The 25,838-nt window shown below is 37.5% G+C and overlaps 1 protein-coding gene across 2 annotated transcripts in view; it reads right to left on the reverse strand.

Moving 5' to 3' along the window:
- UNC80 (unc-80 homolog, NALCN channel complex subunit) overlaps positions 1 to 25,838 on the reverse strand; it is a 218,586-nt gene that overhangs the window by 154,451 nt on the left and 38,297 nt on the right. The window contains exons 8-16 of one of the 2 annotated variants that reach the window (XM_027873743.1): positions 23,763 to 24,024; positions 22,116 to 22,250; positions 21,154 to 21,376; positions 20,171 to 20,311; positions 18,919 to 19,187; positions 16,325 to 16,732; positions 11,506 to 11,637; positions 5,976 to 6,123; positions 1,530 to 1,678 (exon numbers count right to left, since the gene is read on the reverse strand). In XM_027873743.1, coding sequence (XP_027729544.1) covers positions 1,530 to 1,678; positions 5,976 to 6,123; positions 11,506 to 11,637; positions 16,325 to 16,732; positions 18,919 to 19,187; positions 20,171 to 20,311; positions 21,154 to 21,376; positions 22,116 to 22,250; positions 23,763 to 24,024 — 1,867 coding nt within the window. Of the gene's footprint in view, positions 1 to 1,529; positions 1,679 to 5,975; positions 6,124 to 11,490; positions 11,638 to 16,324; positions 16,733 to 18,918; positions 19,188 to 20,170; positions 20,312 to 21,153; positions 21,377 to 22,115; positions 22,251 to 23,762; positions 24,025 to 25,838 lie in introns of both variants that reach the window. The other variant, XM_027873742.1, reaches the window with a different exon arrangement.

A 25,838-nucleotide genomic window follows, 5' to 3' on the forward strand; every position in this document is an offset into this window, starting at 1 on the left:
TTAACAGACTTTGAAATATGGATATTTTGTGATGAAATTGTCTTGCTTGTAATCAGTGGGGGGGGGATAAGCAAAGCCTCTAAAAGGTATCTATGAGAGTTAGTCACTGAGAACCTTGCTTTGATGATTTTGCAAGTCAAGAAAAGTAGCTTTCACTTGGTCCCTCTTTGTTTATTCTCTTTTCAAATCTGAATCTTTAGAGATCTAAATGATTTCCTGAATTTGGGCAGGACTTATGTTACAATTCCCCACAGACTCACTTATGAGCTAATGGGCATATGAAGTTGTCACATATATAACTGGTTAGAATGCAGCATGGATCTGCAGGCACCTATTTCAATCACCTTTGGCAGCACTGTCCCAAGACACAATTTCTTCTGAAGCAATTAAGTGATCACCTCTAGCAGGCCATTCCCAGTAGACTGTTTAAGGCCCCAAGGAAAGTTTAATCAACTCAGTCACACTAGGGGAATAGTAGATGTCAGATTATAGGCTTCAATTAACATACAATAGCAACCATTCTATAGTATATTTGCTTTCATTACAAAAGCAAACATAATTTGGAATAGTGTTCATAAAATCATTAAGATTTTGTTGTAACACATGCCTTCTTTATTATTTAATTTTTTATTATGAATGCAACACACCAAAAACATGAACATTTCCCCATTCAAAGAGAAAAAGAAGACAGCATATGAAACTGTGAATCTTCATTGTGTATGGCTGATTTCATCAAATGTATTTAAATTTTAACGAGTTACTTCCAACAATGCCCTACTTGACTGTGACCCTTTCTGAACTTCCTTCTACTCTCTCCTATGTATTTTTTAAAAATGATTAATTAACATTCTTTCCTTTCTTTCTCTTGTTTCAGTATCACAACCCCCTCTGTAAAACCCTCCTGTGTAGCAAATAAGTATAATCAAGCAAAATGAATTCACATACTTGTCTGAAATGGGTCATTTTGCACCTCTATCTACTAAGAGGGCATTCTGTTCTCCAAGATCTTCCTAAAATTATCAGTTTTGTAATTATAGGGTTTGGGGCAGCCTCATATACACGATTCCATTGCAGCTTCCTGGTTCCTTGTAAATTCATTCTCAGGATGGAGTTCACTCAAAACTTCCCACACTCAAGCCAGGGCTGGCTTAACAATTTTGAGTAAATCCATACCTACTTTAGGAGCCTTTTTTGATGGATCTCAAAGCCCATTGCAAACATCTCACAAATGATCAGAGGATCTTCATAAGATGAGTGGTTAATAAATCCTTCTCTACTTTCCTCTTTCCCGTCTCAGCAATTTTTCAGTCAGGAAAGTGGAAGAAAGAGAGGGTTAAGTGTGCTCTTAAGGTTCCCCACTGAATCACTGACTGCTGGTGCTGAAAGAACAGCGGCAAAATAGAAGAATCTTCTCTCCAGTCTAATATTTTACCCCAAACCTCCCTCTGTCCTTTCTCTTCTTTGTTGTTCTGGTTTTAAGCCCTCTCATGTATCTGAGATGGCATACCCTTCTGCAGAGAGATCCTCACCAGGTTTTCAGGGCTGTGTAGTTCATGCGTAGTAGATGCACAGCGGGTGATGAGGGATTTAAACATAGCACTGACAATAATGCCTTCCACATTCTGGGCTGTGGATTTGTTGTCCACTGTGGTGAAGTTGTTCCCAAACCCAGCCTTATCTGGAAAGCAAAGGTACAATTTAAAGGCAATTTGCCCAGTGAAACAATGGGATCCTGTGAACAATTCACTAGCAAAAAGAGACCTATAATGAAACAGAAGTCATAATAATACCCTGAAGACTTTGAAATAAATAAACAGCACTCCCTTTACAGCCTCTTCTCTTAGATAACTATTTTATCTTGTTTATAGAATCTTTTGGTAACATCTAAGGGTGAAAATGGAAAGAATGCTAGGTCAGTCAGAGAACCTGGGCACAAATCTTAGCTCTGTAATGTACTAGCTGTGTGAACTAGAAGAAGGCTCTGAGCATCAGTTTCCTCATTTGTAAAATGAAGGGATTGAATTAGATGATCTCTAAGGTTTCTTTTTGCTCTAAATATATGATCCTATAATCCTAACCTTTTTTTGGGGGGGGGGAGTAAAAACTTTCAGATGTAGAATTATTTTTCACAATGATCTCTTTCCCCAAGGTTTAACTAGTATATCATAGAGCTCACCAACATTCTCAGTGAGGGGTTGCTAAGCTCCTTACCTAAATTACTGTGTTGAAGGAATAAGAAGGAAACACTGGAAGGAGGTATGAAATGAGGCTAGAAGGCAAAAGAGCAAGAGAGTTCTGACATGGAAATCAATCTAATCCAAAAAACAAGTATTAGGCACCAACTAAGCAAAAGGCAAACTACGCACAAGGAAGAAGCATGGGGGGGAGTGGATAGTGTGTGATTACATTTAGATCTTGCCTCTAATAATCAGTAGTGGTGTGGCTATGGGAAACTCATGTTTTCTGAGCCTCAAACAACTTTTAAAGGCAAGAAGTTAGAGGCTAAGCCATCAGCAGTTAATGGTGACATTTCTCACACCTATGAAATAACAAATCTTTGATGTGAGTGTACGCACAAGGGACTATGTCACTTCCTGGGGATACAAAGCATGTAACTTAGGGAAAGGAGAGATCACTTTTAGCTGAGGGAAGGGAACTGATTTGAGGAGAAGGTGACACATGATCTGGCCCTTTAAATAAAAGGATTTGAAGTTAAAAAGGAATTATTGGATAAAAGGATTAAAGGAAGGAATCTAATACAGGATAAATGGAGGATAAGTGGGAGCAAGGCTAATTTGACTAGACGATAGGGTATATGAAGGGAAGTGACATATAATGAGGCTGTACAATAATACATACTGAGACCAGATAGTTGGAATGGAGCCAAGCTATAAAGTATTTTAAAAGACAAGAAAGTGTTTGCTTCTAACCCTCATGGTAATAAGGAACTACTGGAATTTATTGAGTAGGAGAGTGACAATCAATCCTGTGCTTTGAAATGATCACTTTGGGAACTATGTGGAGGATGAATTGGAAAAAAGAGACAAAAAAAGAGACCAATTAGGAGTTAATTTTAATGGTCCAGGTGAGAGGTGTTTTTACTATTGTTGTTTGAACTAGGGTGGTGGTCATATGTGCTTAGATATGTATGTATAATCTCCTTTAATTAAATGTAAACTGGGGGGGTGGCTTACATTTACATAATAAATGCTTATTGAATTAAATGGAGGTAACTAGGTGGTAAATTCAATGGAGCATCGGACCTGGAGCCAAGAGGACCTGAGTTCAAATTCTGATTCATATATAAAAGATCTAGTGACCCTAGGCAGGTCACTTCATTTCAATTTGTCTGGGTTTTCTTATCTGGAAATCGAGGATAAAGCACTTACCTCACAGAGTTGTTGTGTGGATAAAGTAATTAAATATGTGTAAGCACTTTGTAAGCTTTAAAGCACTATATAAACACTAATTATTTTTATTATTATTAATTGATTGGGAGAGGACAGGATGGCGTTATGAACAAGGATCAAATGAGATAACATATGTAAAGGTCTTTGTACATCTTAAAGTGCTATAAAATACTAGATAGTAGTAGTAATAGTGATAGTAGAAGTGGTAATGGTAGTGGTAGTGGTGGTAGTGGTAGCAGGAGTAGTAGTGGACTAATGTGAAATTATGCTGGAAAAATAGGGTGGAAACAAGTCACAAAAGGTTCTTCTTTAAGGATGAGGCTAAGAAATTTGTATTTTCTCTTACAGGCAATAGGAGTTACCAATCAGAAAAGCAGTAGAAAAGCAGAGGAGTAATAGTCTTGCGCTTTAGAAAATTAACATGATTCTTGAAGAATATATTTGAAGGGGTATGGGAAGAAATTGTGACACAAAGACGAGATATGAGGCAATTACAATAGTACAGAGAGAGATGAGGGAAGTCTGAATAAAGATGTGATAACAGAGGAAAAGAAATAGGTGAGAGCCTTTGTGGAGATAAATCACAGAGAACAAGAGGGAAGGAAGTGTGGTGGTATACACCAACATTTCATCTTCAGCGGTTTTCAGCCATAAAGGCCTAAAGGATATTAGAGAAGAGCTGTGGACCTGCACAACCTTTGCTCTTCAGCTGCATCCTCCCACCCCACCCCATTAAATGCCCAAGGGTGTAGGGAGGGAAGCATGCTGGTAGCAAATGTCTTCAACCAGTTCCCAACAGGACATCAAAATCTCAAGCTAGCATTTAAATACCTATTACTAATGCATATTCATCAGAATGTAAATTCCTTCAGGGCAGAGACTTTTGTTTTTGCTTTGCTTTGTACCTTCAGCACTTAGCATAGTGTTGGGTAGATAATGAATACTCGTTGACTTGACTTAATTTATTGGCTGCAAAGGATAGGGAATGACCAAAAGCTGAGTTCCTAGCTTTAATCAAATTGGGCTCCGTGATCAACTAATCATTCATGACTGACTTTGAATTAACCCTTAGTTAAACCATCTCCCTAAAAGGAACGCTTATTGCTTCCTTTTCATGTTAGGAACCAGCTTGCTAATTGTGTACTTTGGACTTCAGGATTATTAGAAATCATACCTGGTATATTGTTGAATACAAATTATTTTATAGCATATGCCAATTTTATCTTCTTGCAGGAGTACAAATGCACATTATTTTGCAATCAATAATTTCCCCATTAGTACATACTTGGCAAATGCATAACTGCTCTTGGATTTGGTGTAATGTCTGCAGTTTAAACACATTTAACAAAGTCTTTCTTCTTACTTTGAGGATTAGATGGAAAAGAGGCACCTAGGGGCAGCTAGGTAGCACAGTGGATAGAGCACCAGCCCTGAAGTCAGGAGGACCTGAGTTCAAATCCAGCCTCAGACCAAACACTTGACATGTACTAGCTGTGTGACCTTGGGTAAGTCACTTAACCCTGATTGCCTCACAAAAAAAAGAAAAGAAAAGAAAAGAAAAGAGGCACCCTAGTGATAAGGGAAATACTGTAGCCAGGGACATGAAGAGAAAGCTTTATATGAAATAGTTGCTTTATAGTAACTTGAATACATACTGTTTTATGTAAACTATAAAAACAGCAAGAAAAACATATGTATATGTGAGTGTGTAGCTGCATCTGCATTAAAAATATATTTGAAATGTTTGTTCTATTCCAGATGAAGTTTGCACGCAATAAGCACGTACTTGCACAGTTGTAGAAGAATCAAATATTTAGAGCTAGAAGGGACCTCAAGGCTCATACTTTCATTTTACAGATAAGAAAACTAAAGCCCTACGTGCCCAAGATCACAGGGCAGTAAGTGACAGAGCTGGGATTTGATCTGACGTCCTCTATAGGAGTTTACCTATGGTCACGTACCTATGAAACAATTTATAGTTCTATATCTACAGAATTTTAGCATAATTTATTTATTCTGGCAAATACCACAATGCAGAAACAATTAGAGGCAATCTTCATGTTGATGTCTCAATTCTGTTTCATTCATTGCATTTACATATAAGTGTGTGTATATTATATAGTTATATATATATTTATGTGCATCTCTCTATATTTCCTCTTTTATTTCTAAGAGTCCTTGAGTACTTGACTCAGTTTCTTTGCATCAGAAAAATAAGGAAGGTAGAAGAGAGACCACCACCTGAGAGGCTGAATAGCAGTTGAGGGACCAAGAATAAAGATCTACAAGAATAAAGACCTGCCAGACCACTGATAATTTACCCATTACAGTTTACAGACCATTAATCTAGATATATTTTGCAGAGGAAAATTTTCCATAGCATGTTTCCCATAGTATGTTCTGAAAGATAGTACTCATCTTTCCTCCATTTCATGAGTACTAGAAATACATGCTTATGTATTTCTAAATGCATTCTACCTCAAAGAAGTTGAGGTGATTCCCAAATAGTACATGGCCTACCTCATCATGGTCTCTCCTACTGCTTACAGTGGCAGCCATACTTACTGTCAGTGACTGGTTCCATACAGAATCCTAGCAAAGCATGCAAGAAATCCACTACGTTATTGAGGGAATCCTTGTTCACATAGTCCCTCATAGTTTGTCGAAACTGCATTTTATCTAGCTTGTAAAGCTTAGTGAGGCAGTTCTGGGCCTGCAATGAAGCAAGAAAAGTGAAAAAGTCAAGAGCATCTACTTAAGTAACCTTTATCATTTCCTTCTTCCCACTCTCCACCACCTGGAAGTCAGTTGAAAGTAGGGGTCCAAATTCATTTTATTTTGGCTAGTGCTACTTTGTCTATTCCATTCAGTTCCAACAAACATTTAAGCAATTCCTATGTTCTAGGCCCTTTAGTGGGGTGCTGAGGATGTTATGGCAGAAAGAGTGCTGGATCTGAGTGTCAGAAGACCCAAGTTCAAATCCTGAATCTACCCTTTATAACTTGTATGATCTTGGGTAACTCATTTTACTACTCTGGATCTCAGTTTCCTCAACTGTAAAATGAGGTGTTTGGACTAGATGACTTTGAAGGTCCCTTTCATCTCTAAAATGATGATCCTAAATATAGATCTGGCATAGCCTCTGCTCTCAAGAAGTTAACTATTAACCAAGCATTCATGCCTGTGTTAGAGATTCTTAGCAGAGAAATTAATGAAAAACATGAGTATTATCTCCTAAAAATGACCATCAAAATGAAGGGATTATACTAGATAGTCTCTAAGGTTCTTACTAACCCTAATTCCTAAGATTCAATGTACATATATTATCTGGGAGTGACAGGAGACCCTTTAAGCCTCTCCGTTAGCATATCAGTCTATCTGTTTGCTTAGTTAACATCTTAGGGAATGAAATGATCCTGGCTCTGAGGGGATAAATATAAGACCAGTAAACTACAAATTTTATTAGTGACAAATGGGAATTGATAATGATAAGCCCAGCATGGTGGAGGGAGTATAAAGAAAACAACGTAAGGAACCAACAAAAAATGGAAGTTTGAAAAGGGTTACTCCAATGGAAACCCTGAGCCCTAGAAAGCTAGGGACCAACACAAAGATGCCAGATTACGGAAGGCAGATCCAAGGTAATGGGACATATTAAAGACTCTATTGAGTGTGAATGCTAAAAACCAACCTCTTTGATACTGAAACCTGAACATCTTTTAAATTGCCTGGAAAAGACTAACATTTAGAATTACTAGAAAGTTTCTCGTTGTAGCCTTAAATCACAGTTGTATATATAAATGTAACTTGCTTAATAAGAAAATAGGAAGGAAAAGGGATAAGACAAAGGTGGGGGATGATAAAAGGGAAGGTGGATTAAGGGAGGGGGTGGTTAAAAGCAAAATAGACTTTTCAGGAAGGATGGGGGGGGTGGAGAGAGAGAGACAGTGACAGAGAGACAGAGAGAGACAGAGACAGAGAAGAAGAAACAAAAGAAAATGTGACAGAGGGAAATACACAGTTATCATAATTGTGAATGTGAATGGGATGAGCTGACCCATAAAAAGGAAGCAGATAGCAGAGTGGATTAGAAACCAGAATCCAACAATATGCTGTTTACAAGAGATACACTTGAAACAAAGCCACACACAGATTTAAAATAAAGGGCTGGAGCAGAATCTAATATGCTTGGGCTGAAGTAAAAAAAAAAAAAACCAAACCAAGAACAGCAATCACAATCTCAGACAAAGCAAAAACAAAAACAGACAACTAAAAGAGATAATCAGGGAAACCACATCATGCTTAAAGGTACCATAGACAATGAAGTAATATCAAAAATTTTTATAGCAAATTTCTCTAATAAAGGCCTTATTTCTCAAGTATATACTGAGTACAGAACTAAGTCATATTTATAGAAATAAGAGCAATGCCCCAATTGATAAATGGTCAAAGAATATAAATAATCAGTTTTCAGAAGAAATCAAAGCTATCTTAAAGTCATAGGAAAAACTTTTCTAAATCACTATTAATTAAAGAATTGCAAATTAAAACAATTCTGAGGTACCACCTCACACCTATCAGAAATAACAAATGCTGAAGGGAATGAGGGGAAAATAGGTGCACTAATGTACTGCTGGTGGAGTAGTAAACTGGTCCAAACATTCTGGGAAATAATTTGGAACTATGACCAAAGGGCTATAACATTGTGCTTTCTCTTTGACTCAGCAATACCACTACTAGGTCTGTATCCAAAAAAATCAAAGAAAAAGGAAAAGGACCCATATGTACAAAAATATTTATAGCAGCTCTTTTTGTGGTGGCAAAGAATTGGAAATTGAGGGGATGTTCATCAATTGGGGAGTGGCTGAACAGGTTGTGGTACATGATTGTGATGGAGTACAATTGTGTTATAAAAAAGTGACAAAAAAACATGGTAAAAATTATATGACTTGATGGAAAGTGAAATGAGAAGGATCATTGTGCACAGTAACAACAATATTGTAATGGTGACCAACTGTGAAACACTTGGGAACTGATTAATACAATGATCCAAGACAATTTCAAGGGACTCATGATGAAAAAAAATGCTATCCACCTTGAGAGAGAGAACTGATTAACTCTGAGAGCAAACTAAAGTATAATTTTCTCATTTTCTTTATTTTTCTTGCTTTTTTGAGAAATATGGCAAATTTACATCACTTCACATGTATAATTGATATCATATTGCTTGCCTTCTCAGTGGGTGAGGAAGGTGTGAAATGAAGGATAATTTGGAACTCAAAATTTAAAAAGAAAATAAACTAAATTAAAATGTTAAAAATATATGTGTGTATATGCTAAAGTGTAATGTCAAATCCGATCATTCAGAGGTCATTAGAACTTCTAAACAATTTTAGGGAGATTATGGTAAGGGCCTAAAAAAATAAAGTCTTCAAACTGGGTACTTTGTTCCTTTTAAAAAAAAATTTTGAAGGGTTTAGACTTACTGAGTCACTTAGAGCAATAGTGATTAGACAACTTTAGAAGCTGCTATATTCTTTCCTTCTCTAATAGCTATTTCAATACTTAGTAACTTAACAGTTTTCAGTTTCACTTTAATTGGGAATTTCAATTGAACATATTTGCTGGAGGCAGACTGGGCTGATTGGAAGTGTGAAAAGATTTTTAGTTTTTAAAATCTAAAACACTAGAGAAGTCCCCAAATTGAAAAGCTTGGAAATGCTTAGTTTCAAAAAGACTAGTGTTTTTTTTTTAAACAAATTAGGCTTAACTCTGGGAAAATCTATCTGTTTGTCTAGCTAGTCAGCTCATTATTACTGTATTTACTTAAAACTCATATACAAATCTATTTGCTATTATTAGTATAGAAGTAGGCCACATGTTAATGCATGGGGCATTTGCTGACTGAGTTATTAATATTCTGTTAAGTACTGTCTCTGCTCCCCTGAAACTTCTGTGACCTTTTTCTCTCCCCATGCCCACATAAGGGTCTACCATTTTACCAGTATGGGTAAAATAGTTTCTGCTACAGAAATTTCCACCATTGATAGAGATGGACAATTTGGTAATGACCTTTTTATAGTCTTACAGAGTTACCTGGCAGAACAATATATCTTTGAGCTAAGACTTGAATTCAGGCATTCCTGACTCCAAGGCCAAACTTCTATCCATCATACTAAGCTACCTCCCTAATATGGTCTCATTATCCATGAAAAGGTCTTAGTGGTGTCAGCAATGATAATTATCTCTCCTTTTTATGTTGATACAGTTGTATACTCCCTAGAGTCTAGAAACTTAGGTCAAATAGTTGTTGCCAGAGAGTTTTTAACCTAACTTTAATTAGGACAATCACTAATTAACATTTCTCCTTTAACTCCAATATTCTTTCTTATGTACTGGCCCTTTCCATGGTGAGATGGTCTCTTAAGCCCAAAGTATCACTCAAATTGCAAAGCAAAATAAAGGTTAAAAAAAATGGATCTGCAAAAATGGAAGCAGTACTGCTCTTCAACTTTATCATTATTATTACTTATCAATTATAATTACTTATATTATACTTGTAATTATATAATTAATAATTATAATTAATGCTAGTAATAATATGCATCAGAATCTAAGACCAGTTAAAGCATCCAGGACTCAGAACCGAGACTCTGCTGTAAAGCTGAAAATTTTAAAGTGAGTACAAATAAATAAAAAGTTATTTCACAATATAACAAGAGAAAGAAACAGGCTTGGCCTTAAATTAATCAAAGAAACAGCATGCTAATAATGTTGGGTGAATGTTTCAGGACAAAATCTAATATTAATAAAATTGGACTGGCACTGGGTTTGGCAAGATCCTGAAACTCTGACCAGAATTGTGGAGTGATCGTCTGGATTTAGGTTTGTCTATTTCCCCTATTTTTAAATCAAAGGTCATGAGAAAGAAAGCAAATAATCATGTTTCAACTTAAAACAACAGGTGAGAACTATTTCAGCACACACTTGCTTTGTTTTTCAGAGTTTATTTTTGGTCTGAAAGTGAAAGTTAAAAAAAAAAAAGGATCTAGATTAGGGGTTCCCGATCTGTGGGCCACAAGCACCTGAGGGATCTTGCAGTTACTATAAGGGGTCAGTTGAAATCCCAAATATGCATTAAGCAGTGTCATTTTGTAGACTAAACAATATCTTTCAGACATAAATGTTACTTTACAAATGTACATGGATGCTGTTGTGATTAATAAGATAAAAATTCATTTAAAAGAATTACTGAATTCAGAGTAGCTTTCTGCCATCATGTACTTTTCCAATCAATGGACAACACTAATTGTCCAACTACTATTATGTAAGGGTCCCAGAAGCTTTTTGATATTAAGAAAGAGTTCTCACACTACAAAATTTGGGAACCTCTGATCTAGAGGATTAAGATGCAAATGTGTCAGGACAAGTTAAAAATTTTTTCTAGAATAATGCCCACCACACCCAAACTGTAGAGTTTCAAGTTTCATATAGGTCTCAAATCCACCAACTCAGATATCTTGAAGTAAAGATTCAGTTCAGTTCTGGAACAGAACCTTGGGACCTAAGACTGCCTACTAGTACTGTTTGTCCACTTTTCCCACTAAAGGGCATTTTCTATCAATATTAATGCAATATTTTAAATAAAACAAACACTAAATATTTAATCTTTCTCCCCTTTCTGCCCAATAGAGTTAAAACATATGACTATCATATCCAGCCAGGTGATTAAAAAAACACTTGGCTTATGACACTTGAAATTGGTTAAATTTATCCAGTCTTATAATGTTTATTTCAAGCCACTGTTCACACATTCCAATTATAAATCTTCTCACCTATTTGGAGCCAGCCAGACTGTACTAGGCAAATGGCAAAAGCATTTTCTCAATTAAACTTTCCTAGGTCTGGGTTTTGTAATGCCCTGAGATAACTAAGATCATTTATTTTTCAGGACACTGTATATTATTTCTGCAAAGCATTCAACTTAACAGGAACCTATGGTGCCTCATTGTCAAGGGATTCATGTCTAAGCTGGAGGGGGGATGGGGAAGGGAGATGGAATCTACTTTAATTCTCTTACATTCTCTCGGAATACCTGGTGTCTCAGACGATCGCCAGAGAGCCCTCGGTGTCCTTCTCCACAGCCATAGGCACAACCCAAAGATTTTACAATTTTGATGAGCATGGTTAGAGCAAGCCTATGGGTGCTTACAGGTGTGCTTTCATCCTAGTACCCATGAGAAAGAAAAAATGACAATGGTTTACACTCCCATTAATGTCCTTGGTCCAATTCTACATTTACCTTGAATTGACTAACATATCTGAGCCCCAGCTAAGTATGCTGTGTGTGTACATTACACACAAACCCCCACAACCTGGGGAAAGCTAAACTGTTGAAATCCATGATGGCTGCCTTTTTCAAAGTTATCTGGTATAGTTATCTTTTTTTTTTTTAAACAAACTACTCTTCACACTTGGTCATCTTTCTATGATAGTCTTCATGTCCTTAGTGGCCATGAAAAATGCCCAGGTATGATTGTGATGGCAATCACTGAGGAAAGCAAGTACGTTCTTCTTGAAGAGAATAATTCACTAGAGAGCACTTGTGCATGTCAACGTGAGGTGGGGAAAGTTAAGTTTTGAGAACTGATCACAATTTTTTCATCTTGGTTTCAGTTCAGCAACCAACTCTCCCCAGTGATCTCAGAGCAGAGGTTCTTAATCTTTTTTTGTATCATAGATTTCCCCCTTCTCCTGACCTGAGCCTTTGGCAGCCTGGTGAAGCCTATGGAGCCTTTCACATAATAATTGTTTCAAATACATGAAACAAAATAATAGGATTTCAAAGGAAATCAATATAGTTTCAATATAGTTATCAAAGTATGAAAAAAAGACTTCAAGCCAAGAACCCTAATTTTCATGTAGTGACGATCTTTAAATTTTCACAAAATATACATTCAAAAGCAGAATGAGATGTAGAACCTTTAGTTCATCTTGGTTCTCTCCTTGGGGCTAAAGAAAATGGTACCAAAGTGCCTGTATACATGTGGCTCCAAACTCAGAATTACCCAGTCAAACGAGCAGGGATGGGAGTCAGGTATTTGTGATGTGAACATTTGCCAGCAAAGGGACTTCCTAAAGCTGCTTTAGAAGTAGCATATAATGCTGCTTCTGATGCATAGGGTGGCTGCTAGGTGGCGCCATAGTGCACAGAGCACCAGGCCTGGAGTCAGGAAGACTCATCTTCATGAGCTCAAATCTGACCTCAGACACTTCCTAGCTGTATGACCCTGGGCAAGTCATTTCACCCTGCTTGCCTCAGTTTCCTCATCTGTAAAATGAGCTGCAGAAGAAAATGGCAAACTGCTCCAGTACCTTTGCCAAGAAAACCCCAAAAGGGGTCATGAAGTGCTGGCACCCAAAAATGAATGCATATATTTGATGCTAGCCCCAAGCACAGTTTATGGTACCAGCCTTAGACGCAAGATTCCTAATAATAACTCTTGTCAAAATTACATAAAATGTAGCTACTACCCACACCATTTACCTTAAAGACTTGCTGGTAAAGGGTTATAAATGGCACTATTTTATTATCAGATGAAAAAATGTTGTATAAATATAATATTAATATTTCAGGGTCATCTGGTTAGAATGATCTTTGTGATCACATAGAAAAGAATGGAGATAGTTCAGTTATTAGTAGAGAACTCTTAAATTCTTACTTATATAAGTTCATTTATCCCTCGGAGTAAATATGGATGAGTTAGGCAGTTTTTTGGGCCCTACCATGGGAAAGAATAGTATCTTCTGCCTATGGGATATCGACCTGCCAATTTGTCCCACTTTGTGTAGACTTAAAATATAAACACCTTCTGATTAAAGATTGTCTCGTTGTCTTTGCACCCCTGTTACCTAGCACAGTACCTATCACATGGTAGATGCTTAAAAATGCTAGTCCATGGATTAAACTATCAATGCAAATGGAGTCTCTAGTTTTCTGTCCCTTTACTGCCAGCCCAGGGACTTAGTTCTCCATAGGCATGCAAACTTAGTGGGAAGGGAAAAGAGAACGTTAGGTGTTTCCAATTCCCTTTAATACTCAGGAGGAATACTAATACTTAGTAATGTATTAAAGAGAGAATGGAACATATTGCTCACATGTATATTTCTTTTAAGAATAAATGATAAAAAATACTAAACCCCAAACCATTTTAAAGGCCATTCTATCTTTGAAGGCACAATATTAAGGCATAAAATCAGGGTAGCATTTGCTTCTATTCATGCTAACAGACATCACTAGCTTTGGGTGAGGGCCCTGGGGCCATTTTGAAAAGTGGTTTATATGTATTATTTATTTATTGCTCTTTTTGGATAGAACATAAGCTACTTGAGGCCAGGGAATATTGCATTTTTGGCTTTGCATCCTTAGCATCTAGCACATGCCAGGCATACAGTAAACATTTAATACATGTTGATTAATTTTATCTATAAATTTCAAAGTACTTTCTAAATATTAAACAAATTCTCATTTCTTCTTTTCTCTGCATGCAATCTGGACTCAGGGTCATGTTCACAGAGGTAGACAGAAAAATCTGTTTACTTAAAGATGGGGGAGAGGAGCTAGATAAAATTTGGTTATATGATTTTGACCAAATCCTGGAGCAAGTTAGTGGCATAGGGAGAAATCTGACATCCTGCCTTTTTCCTTTTTTTCTTTAACCATCAGAGGATTTGTCTGATGTTCCAAGACTGCTCAATTCAATGATCTTTGAAGTTCTAATGAAAATGAAATGCTGAGGGAAAAAAAAATTCTGTAATTAAAAAAGTCAAAACCAAATATTTCTTGATCCATGAGCAGATTATTTTAAGGAGGCATTAATGACGAGCTCCTCTTATGTCAAATAGCTGACCACAATGTGATTCCAGAAATTACTAGCTTGGCTTTTTAAAAACTGCACAATCATCTTAAAATGAAATAACACAACCAAATTATGCTGAGAGAAATATTCAGCAGCTTAGTCAAACTAGTTAAACATGAAAGACCCGCAAGTGACATGTGTTTTGACCTTTTCTTTCTAGCCTCTTTTGAGCATGTTTAGCAACCTGGTACCATTTCTAGGGCCAGATTCTCACTCTAAGGGTGTAGCCCTCACTGCTTTCTAAAAGACTATAGATAATACAGAAGAGATAAATAGCACATGGAAGAGAAAAGTAATCTGAATTGTTTATAAAGTATCTATAAATTTGTATCTCTATTACCTGAGTTTTTCTTGTTATATCCTATGTAACTACTAGTTGTGAAAGTTAACTGATAACGCCAATGGGCTTTTCAAACTGAATCCATTCCAACCTATACTGAAGTTCAAATCATTGTTGCCCAAAGTAAGGTCTGGGCCATCCTTGAAGGGTCCTCTGTGATGCTTAGGGAATTGGAGGGGAAGGGATAGACTTTAGGATTCCTCAGGGGCAGAAGATGATGTTAAGGGTAGGAAAAGAATGAAATACTGAAGAAGAGGGATACACAAAAAGATAAGAAGAAAAATGAGAATCTAAGGGCACAGTGATTGGCAGTCAGGAAGCAAACACAGGAAGTAGTCTGACTCTAAAGGCTGACTCATGAGGAATATGGGATGAAGGAAGAAAGAGGAAGAAAATTTAGTCATAAGGAGCCCTGTCAGGTGCAAAAAAAAAAAAGAGAATCACTATTTTAGATCTATTCCTGAACAGACTTGTGAATCAGAATTGGCACAGGAAATAGGAAAGTTATATGGTTTGGCTATTAAATTAAAACCCAGATAGAAAAAGGAAACTAATGCATGAATTGGAGTTAGGAATGGTGTATCTAAGGCATAGGAATTAGGCTTAATAGCATCTAACACAGTTTTTATCACTAAAGGCTAAAGGAACACACTGAGTCTGATGACAGAAATGGAGCAGCAACCAAGGGGCCCCATGCTCTTCCCCTTTGCCTGGAGAGAATTTCTTTTTTTTTTTTTTCAGCCAGTCAAAGACAAGGTTTATTAGAACATCTGTCATATTGGGCAGACTCTTAAGGAGTCTGAACATTAGTGAGCTATTGGCTAGATTTTAAGAATCTGAGCAGTGGCTAGATTTTAAGAATCTGAGTGGTGGCTAGATTTTAAGAATCTGAGCAGTGGCTAGATTTTAAGAATCTAAGCCGAGAGAATTTCTTAAGACAATGGTTGTCGATGGTTCCTAAAGTATGCCCTCAATTGGAAAAAAGGTAATGAGAAAGGGCAAGTTGTTGTAGTTTTGGGTTTGTTTGAACTAGTCACTGTCCAGAATATGCTGAAAGAAAAAAAATAACTCTCAGGGGTTTAGTTGTCCAGAAAAATAGGAGCATGTGATTTATGACAACATTCTCATGCAATGCAATAGGAAGTCTGTCGTTGACACTGTCTGGTTGGCAACACTTTTAAAATTTTAAATTCAGAATTTCACCTAAATAATTTTACTTTGTGAAATCAAAGGCCTGTTTTCTCCATAGACTGCTTCCTTATTAGCTAGCAGCCAGGGTGACAGCAGGCAAGACCCTGAAACTTCATATCCCAGGCAATTTTTAAGGACTATACATTACAGAAGAGTTCCCAAAATACATCAGTAGAGGGAGTTTCCACACCTGGAGTGTCTTTAGTAGAGTGTCCCTTGAAGGACAGGGACTGTTTTCATTCTTTGGCTTTGCATCCCTAGCACTTAGCATGGTGCCTGGCACATAGAAGGCACCTAACAAATGATTATTGGACTCAATAACATGTCCAGACCCAATTACATGCTCCCTACCAATCAATAGTCGGTAGTTATTGGTATAGTTCAACAGATATTTTTGCCAACAAGAAGTGAACATAAATGAGAGATTGTATCTGAGTATGACTTGCAAGTGAATTCAACCATACCTTCTCTCGGTTCTTATCATTTTTTTCGTAAGGGCCACCTCCACCTCCTCCACCACCACCTCCTCCTCCTCCTCCTCCACCACCTCCGCTTCCTCCTCCTCCATCACCTCCAGCAACTCCTCCATCACCACCTCCGCCTTCTTCTCCACCTCCATCTCCAGTTCCACTAACCAAGGGACCCCCAAATCCACAGGTTGTGCTTCCAGAAGGTCCTTTGAGCTGAAAGGTTCCTTCACTTGGCCTCTTTTCTGAAGTCTCATTTTCCTTGTTCTCACTTTTCTTTCTGTTCTTTTCTACACAGGGGACCACACCAAGCTGAAGCAAGCACTCAACAATGTTCAGTGCCACATCACAGATGCGAGAGCTGATGTCATGGTTTAGGACAAGATAAACAGCCTTCAGAATCACCTGAAAAGAAAACAGCAAACCCCTTATAAAATTATTGAGTCACCTGAATTACTCCAATTGGGTCAAACAGTCAATCATTCTTTATTAAGTTTCAACTATATACCAGGCACTGTGCTAAGCACTGAGGATACAAATAACATTAAAAGAAAACACCAGTCCCTGCTTTCAAGAAGCTAACAGTCTTGGGGAAGAATTTTGTTAATTTCCCTTAACACAATTATGAGTTAAGAATTCTTCATGGTTTGTGAATTTTATCTGATGTCCAAGTAGTGTTGGACAGGCTGATATGGCCTTTTGCATAGTGCCATGCCTAGGCTGTTTTTATGGTGTTGGGTTTTAAAAGTGTTTCATTAGTCAACAAAACATCCCGGAGTTTATATCTTCCAAAGAACATCAAATGTATTATTGATATTATTCTTCTAAGTTTTCCCAAAATATTTGTGAGGAGCAAAGGATATTTTTCCTTTCCTGATGGGAATTCAGGGATAGAGTGTCAGTAGACTTACCAAGTTCTCTATCTAAATAAAAACTAGTTCTGAAGTCTTTCTCTGCATTTAGTCATCATAGTCAGAATACATATATATATATATATGTGTGTGTGTGTGTGTGTGTGTGTGTGTGTATAGATAGATGTAGGTATAGGTGGATATATATGTATGCATGTGTATATACACATACACATGCCTATACATATATACATACATGTATACACACATGTACATACAGACAGACATACATATATCCACCTATGCCTATATCTACTAGGTTCATTGAATAGAGTACTGGGCCTGGAGTCAGGAAGACTTGAGTTCAAATCTACCCTCAGAAACTTACTAGCTATGTGAACCTGGCAAGTCACTTAACCTGCGTTTGGCTTAATCCACTGGAGAAGGACATGGCAAGCCACTCCACTATTTTTACCAAAAAAAACCCCCCAAAAAACAAGAAAAAATGGGATCATGAAGGGTTGGACACAACTGTGTGACTGAACAACAAAAACATATATAGATAGATATGGACACAGATATTGATAGGTGTGGATTGATACAGATATAGATATAGACACAGATATATAGATAAAACATATGTGTAATATAAATCTGTATGTCTCTTTTAGGGGTAGGGAAGACTGTATCTGTGACTTCATTGGCAGAGAAAACAGGTCAGGAAACTCCTTTCACTAATACAGATCAGTTGCTCTGCATTTTATGGTCAAGAGGTAGTTGTCCAGTCTGCTAAGAAGTTAGATAAGTACCTTGTAGTAACATTGAAGGACTTGAACCCAGATCTTCCAAATTTGGATGCCAGCCCTCTATAAACTCATATGTAATATGGATGTGTATATTTGTGTGTGTGTGTGTGTGTATGTGTGTGTGTATGTGTGTGTGTGTGTACACATATATATATAAACACAGACATATATAAACTCATATATAACATGGACGTGTATGTGTGTGTGTGTGTGTGTGTGTGTATACACATAGATATATATAAACACACTATCCAGTATCCTAAAAATCTTAGTGTAATAGCTTAAAACTGTATTAAGAATTTGGAACACCCTATATACACACAAACATACGTACACATGAATATACCTATATATAACTATATCTATCTAACTAACTATATGTAAGACTCTATCTATAACCGTAGTTCTAGATTGTGTATAGAATTACTAGTACAGAAATTTCCTCCACTAGTACAGATTGATAATCCTCATGTAAATTCAAGTCTTAGAGAGTTGCCTGGGACAGTGAGATGTTAGGTTTGTCAGTCAGCCAATTAGCACTTATTAAGTGCTTACTATATGCCAGCCACTATGTACTTGCCAGGAGACTTGTGTATGGTCACATAGTTAGTATGTGTCAAAGGTGGAACTTGAAGGTCAGTCCTCCCTATACACTGAGGAAATCAAAGATACTTAAAGTTTTCTGTAATATAAATACTCTACATGATAAGAGGTAGTTTTGTAAAAAGAATTACATATGAAGATTTATTCTTTTAAAATTCAATTTTCCTTGAAGTTCACCCTTTTCCCTTTACTTCTGGTGGCTAACATAATAATGACAATAACAAGAATTGTTCTTATTTGCTCACTCTAAAGCATAATGAACCATTATAGCATAATGAAATACTCATTTGTCACTTTATAGCATGAGAAACCTTTATCTTTTGCTCCTTACCGAAAGATCCAGCATGCCATTCTTGTGGACAAAATTGTTGGTTCCGTCAATATGTTCAGTATCCTCTAAATAGCTGTAATTGATACAGGAGTCGGTTAAGCTTCGGGGCAGATTGGCACATGCCAGAGGTTCATGGGGCATCTCTGGGATAGGCACCTGATTGCATAACTTCCTCATGTGCTCACTGAAAAAGTCTGCATAGCCCACATTGAATGATGCCAGGGTCGTGTTGAAGGTTGCCACTGTGATGGTGGAGATCTGAGATCGTACTAGGAAACAGAGAACAACATCTTAGCATTCCTTTCTGAGCCCACATTCTTTCTTACCCAGAGTTATTAAACTGGATGACAATCATCACAGTTCTTGATTCACAGATTCCTGATTTCTTGCTACAAAATTAAAACTGGCCCAAACCACTACAGAAGTCACAAAGATATCACCACTATCAAATACGCCAATACATATAGCAGAGGTCCCTAACTCTTTTTGCGTAATGGATCCCCTTAGCAGTCTAGTGAAATCTGTTGTCTTCTAAGAATAATGTTTTTGACCCCATAAAATAAAATATGTAAGAATACACAAGGAACCACTTAAATTGAAATAGTCCATATATCTCTAACATTATAGATTTCTTGACCTTCCACCCTAACTAACCACCTTATCAATCCCCAATTGTATTTCCATTTTAGCATCCTAGAGGACAAAGTTGAAAAGTGCATGGGTCAAACAGGGCCTTTGCCCTAAAGTGCCAACTTCTGGGTATCATGCTTCCTCCCTATAGCCACCCCAACTATTACCCAGAGGTTCTTCACTGGCCCCAGTTGCTGCCTGGGATATCCATCCCTTAGGGTTCTATCCCCATGGTGCCCTCATCTGCTCCCTATCAGTGTGACTACACCTTTGGTCTGTCTACAACCACTCACTCCACCATCAGCCTCAGGTGTTTTTTGCTCCAGGTGAAAATATTCCCAGCTAGTACTCATGTAGAAAATATTAGCCTCTGTGTCTTAGCTATATTCTCATGGGCTCCATGAAGTCTTTGACTTTGTGCCACTAGTTTTGCCAGATGCTATTAAGTAGCTACTGCTAGGGAGACGGAGGGTAGGAATCCTTTTAGAATGAATGCTAAACACAGAACAGAAGAAGGCATTTTCACTGAAGGCATTTACATAATAACAATTCAGAAATACCAAAAGAGCTACAACTCTCAATTCCTACTCCCTTTAACTCTGTTTTTCTGTTTAGGACATACCTTCTTTGACGGTATTTTCTCCATGGCTGTTTGAGTGATCTGGTAAGTCACTGACCAGAGTGTGACGAGAGTGGGAGTGCCTGGCGCTCAGAGTCTCCATTTCAGTGGCTGCGTCAGAACTGCCCCGTCTGGTGAACTTGCCTAAGGTGAACAAAAGTAGGGTTTTAAAAACTGTAGAAGATTCTGTTTGATGACTGAAAGGAAAGGTGGGAGGAGGTCGTGGTAGTGAGAAGTGGATGGAGCTTTGCTGAACCACAGAAAATCGTACTGTCTTTGACAAGAGGATCAGGATATGAAGCTACCTGAGGACAGGACAAATCTAGTCTCATGTGGATTTCAGCAACCTCCTCTTCTGCAATAGGCCAGCTATTAGTTCTTGGTGTCAGCTGATGTTATTACTTTTTTTTTTTATTTGGACTAGTGATTTCACAGGTGGGCAAATTCCTGGTGAGGAAACTCACTCAGCCTCAGTAACTCTTCTGCAGTTTATAGCTTTTGAGAGTTTCCTGGGGGCACAAAGAAGACAAGTGACTTGCCCAGGGGCACACAGTTAATATGTCAAGTTAGGAGCTAAGCATGAACCCAAATTTTCCTAATTCTGAAGCCTCAATTGACCGCTATCCTTCACTTCTTTTATTGTTTCCGTTATTACATTATTTTTTTTAAAAAGGTATTTGTATATATCAGGGTTATTGGCCTAACCTCAGATCCACATTGCCCCTTGGGCCTTTGGAGCACTTTAATACTAGTCCTCCAGAACCAAGTGACTTGACAGTTTACAATTATCTAGATCCCTCAAGGAAAAATCCCAGACAATTACCTATGCTCTGTTTTGGCTGTGAAGACATGGAATTATTTTATACTTGGGACTTATACTTTAGTTCAAGATCTTCAGTCTAGCTTCTCAAGAAATACCTTGAATCTCTATATTCTTGCAGCACTAGATTGGAACATCAAGAAAAACACTTAAGCTTTGCTGTCACCTAATATGGTAGTTTGCCAGCCTCCTTTCTCAATGCTACGTCTGTCTTCTCCAAGCCCAGAGAAGCTCCCAAATGAGAAGGTGCTGCGTGTGGGGGACACATCCAGGTGATCTTCATGGAGCAGGAAAGGCACCCCCATTCGACGCTGTCTTCTCTTGCCTGTGTGGTGAAATGGGATAGAACCTTTGCGTTCTCGTTCTCGATCTTCCTTGCGACTTTTAAACTGAGAGAGAGAGAGAGAGAGAGAGAGAGAGAAGATGACAGGAAAGATTACACACAGTTCAATCATCCAGACCTTAAAATTGGCAGTAAAAGGCAGTCAGTATTCCAGGAAAGGGACAGACACGGAACAAACCATCGATGCTATCCAAAATAGAGCAAGGGAAGAAGACATGTATCTTTCATTGAAGAGTTGACTGGCACACGTCTTCCCTTGCTCTATTTTGGACACCAGTGACTCATTGTCTATCCTTTTCCTGGAATGCTGCCTACTGCCTAAAAATAATGAACAAAGATAGGCACAGATAGTTTTTTTCCACTCATTTATACTTGTGCCTGTTAGACCAGTTGAGTAGAACACAATAGCAATAAAGCTAGGGTAATGGGTATAGTACCATGAAGGCCAGTCATCTTTGCTCTATACTGAAGCAGTCAATTTGAAAATACGTGGCATTAGTCACAAGGGGAATTGGGCGAGATACGATAAATGGCTACATGAAAATAAACTATTAGCTCCCCTGGGGGGAAAAAAACCAAATTCAGGCTAAACATATGTAATTGACATACCATCTTCCCATACAAATAATAGTATTCAACAAAATTAGAACTATTATTCTCTATAGGGACATCTGTACTCTTTCCACAGAACAATATTGCCTCCCACCAGGTACCCAGTTAAGTTAAGGCTGCTTTTTTATTTTTTTTATCACCAATAATTAGATATCTTTAGTAGCTTCACTCACCTTCTTAAAAATATTCATGCCCAAGTCTGAAGAGAGATCTGGAACTGCAGATCTGCGTAAGTTGGTCAAGGACATTTTGGAAAAGGCCTCTGTACTCAGAGATTTTTCCTCCTCATTACATTTCATGGTGAGATCCTTGAAAAACAATAAAGGCAGATATAGAAAAATCAAACCAATGGATACTTCCTGTAAGCAATATTAAGGTGATGCAGTTCTTCTGGAGGTCTTATTTGTGGTTAGTTATTGGGTTATTTGCTTTTAAATTGCCTGTTAAGTATTGAACTTTAAACTTTGACATTTCATAACTACTGCATTTTGTCATTGTAAGAAGATCTTATTTCATGCATTATTAACTTTGTGTCCTAGTTTCTGGTCAATCAGACTGTAATGCTATATATTCTAGAAGCCTGGGAGTCTTATTTCCTGGTTGTATTAAAATGGAAGATTAAGACATTTAGGGGCAATGAAGGCTTTTCACTGCAATGATTCATCCCAGTAGCTACCTACTTTGGCTAGAATTATTTTCCAGCAAGTAAAAGTGCATATTTTTGCTAATTCAGACTCCTCTTCTATTTAGTTGCTATTTCAATCTTTGCCTTCAGAACTCTGTGACTACATCCACATGCTAGTATTTTTCCAATATGTTACTTTCAATAATCTGTAATTTGAAATATTAGAAAGTTCAGATAGATGGATTTTCATCTGTACGATGAGGGTGGGATTAGATGTTTTCTAATGTCCCTTCCAGCTCTAAAACTATGTTCCCATAAGCCCCCTTTACACCACATCAAACTTTCTATACTTTGTTACTTTTATAGCAAAAGATAAGGAAATAATCTGGTGGGTTCATTTTAACAAATTTCAGGATCTGTCATTGGGTAAGGGTAGATATTGAGCACATTTTCTCAGATTATCTATCTCAACAAGCCCATATAATGATAGTTAATGTTTCTTAGTGTTGACCAAGAAACACTACAAAAATCGAGTTGCTAATGTTCAGTACAAGTATAAGATTTAGTATCCATGTGATCCTGGGCAAGTCACTTTAAACTTTCTTAGGCTACATTTTCTCATCCTTAAAGTGGCATCAATAAGTTTTGCTGACACCTCATGGAATTATTGTGAGGAAAGTGGCTTGTAAATATTAACAGGCTCATAAATGTGAATCATTGATTATTTTTGTTTTCAAGTGCTTTGAAAGTTGCCTATTTAATTGTGATATATATATGTGTATATATATATATATATACATACATATATATGTATATGGTTAACTCAGTTAACCAGAATATTTTCTGTAGTAGAGCATTCCATTCTGAATTAATAGAACCTTTAATGTATGTTAGTGAATTTGGTTATGTGTATATACACATATGTATATGTATGTATATATAATCATATATACATACATACATACACACATATTTCTTATTTAAGGGCTCAATTCACTGGAAAAGAATAGTGAAAAGGCCAAAAGTCTAGTGCAAAAGACAGAGAAAGAACAGAAGTTTTCAAGTCAGTCTTCCAACTATAATACACCCTCATACAAATGATAGTCATTTGCGGAGAAATAGAAGAAAATAAATGGTTGGTAATTTGTAAAGCCAGTGCTCCAAAGTGTAATGAAGGAGAAAGAATTTTTCTGACCTGGGTCTTATGAGTGTTCACTAGTGAGGGAGTTGCTGCCACCATGGAACTGCTGCGAGGTCTGGGTAGGTGCAGAATCTCTGGTTCTGGAGACTTTTCTGGCTTCTCTTCTAACATGTGCCTTAATCTCTGCAGATAATACATCAGGGACCATTGAGTGCCTTCCTCTGACCAATGGGGCTGGAGCAGGCAGCGCAGTACTGCGACATCAAAGTAGGTGGCGTAGCGGGACCTTTGGCAAGGAGGTATCACCAGAGAAGCTCTGTTCCAAATCAAATCAACCAATCAGCAATCATTCAGTAGACATTTAGGAAAAAACTTGTCATGTGTCATGCATTGTTGTAGGTGCTTGGGATACAAGGACAAATAACCACTGTCCAGAAGGAGCTTACATTTTCCTGGACAGGGTTCTAATTTCATTTGTTCATTCAATTATCTATTCACTCATTCATTTATTCATTCATTCATCTATTCATTTTTTGCATCATGGACCCTTTGGCAATATGGTGAAGCCTATAGAAACATCACAGTATTTTTAAATGGATACCATAAAAGACATGAGATTATAAAGGAAACCAATTATATTAAGATTTTTTTAAAAAAAGTTCAAAATCCCCAGGTTAAGAACCCCTGTCCTAGAAGGATCCAACTTAATCACAGATAAGTAAATCAACATACATTAAAAAAAACACAAAGTGATTTTTTCAGTGACTAGAGGATTAATAGTTGCGAGAAATCAGGTAAGACCTCTTGAATTTAACCTTAACAGAAGCTATGGGTTCTAAGACAAAGGGTGATCACTATTAAGCTTGTTAGCAAAGTCCAGCTTAACTATGTGCCTCACAAGATCTCAACAAATCTCAAACATAGCTTGTGTGATAAATTTGGAACTATCTCCATTTTGCAATGGGGTAGATTTCTGGTGCACCCAGGAAATATCTATGGAAAGTCACATTCTAGATTTAATTGTTCTTCAGTATGCTTTCATCCTATTCCATCTAATTAAAATACATTTCAAATTCTGCTCAGATTTTCTTAATCCTTTAATGTTAGATCTTTTGGTCAGACAACATGGATATGATGGGTTTTCCTTGTCAAATGTAGCCGTCAAAAGGGCTACCTGACCCTGACCTCATAGTTGGATCAGGTTCAAACCAGTTGGAGATGGTATTGTGGTCTCTTTGGAAACCTCCCATCGATGCACCTGGAACCCACTGTTCTGACCAGACGTCACCACTTCCTGAGCCTCCCCAGCCCTCTCTATGAGCTTTTCGTTTTTATGCAAAACAACTAATGTAACAAATTCTCAAGGCTGAGCCTTCCATACTTCCTCCCTATGGGAACCTATTTAAACCCTGCCCTCTCTGCCCCTGCCAGGCACTCCAGTACTCCAGGGTGTCCCAGAGGGCAATTCCCTTGCCTTGATTAAAGTCACTTGTTGTTGGTACTTTGGTAGTTTTTTTTATGTCAGGTTGACATCTACCCTTAAAAACATAGACTCATGCATCTGGATCAAAGACTCTTGTCTTTGCCAAAAGTATGGGTCAAAAGTCATTTTTTCAAGAGCTAAGCACATTTTGTGCTTAGAAACAGGGCAAATAAAAATATCCCAAGTCCTTGAATGCTCACCTCAATTTCAACCTCTACACCACATTTCCATACAAGTTAAATCAGATTAGAATCTCAAGACTTGAAGGGGAGAAGTCACAAGTGGGAAGTAGTCTAAGGAGGGAATCAGGAAGTGAAGAGGCTCAGTCCCATAACTTTGGTTATGGGTATCTTGGTATCAAACTGGCCTCTAGGAGCTATAAGTCCTTCAAAGGAAGGGAACATTGGGCAACTAGCCTAATTCTCATAGTTAGAGGACTATTTTTAGGTGAAATACAGCAAATGAATGGTACACATTATAAATTAGGGATAGGAACTGGACCTGTGATTTCATTGGTATAGGGAACTCCCAGGTTAGGAAACTTCCTCTATCCATTCAGGTGGGCTGACACCTTCTCTGTAGTTTAGAGTATGAGAGTCTCACCTAGAGTACAAAGAGGTTAAATCCTTTTCCAGGATCACACAGAC

The sequence above is a fragment of the Vombatus ursinus genome, unplaced genomic scaffold, assembly GCF_900497805.2.
Source record: "Vombatus ursinus unplaced genomic scaffold, bare-nosed wombat genome assembly UNPS02014802.1, whole genome shotgun sequence".
NCBI lineage: Eukaryota > Metazoa > Chordata > Mammalia > Diprotodontia > Vombatidae > Vombatus > Vombatus ursinus.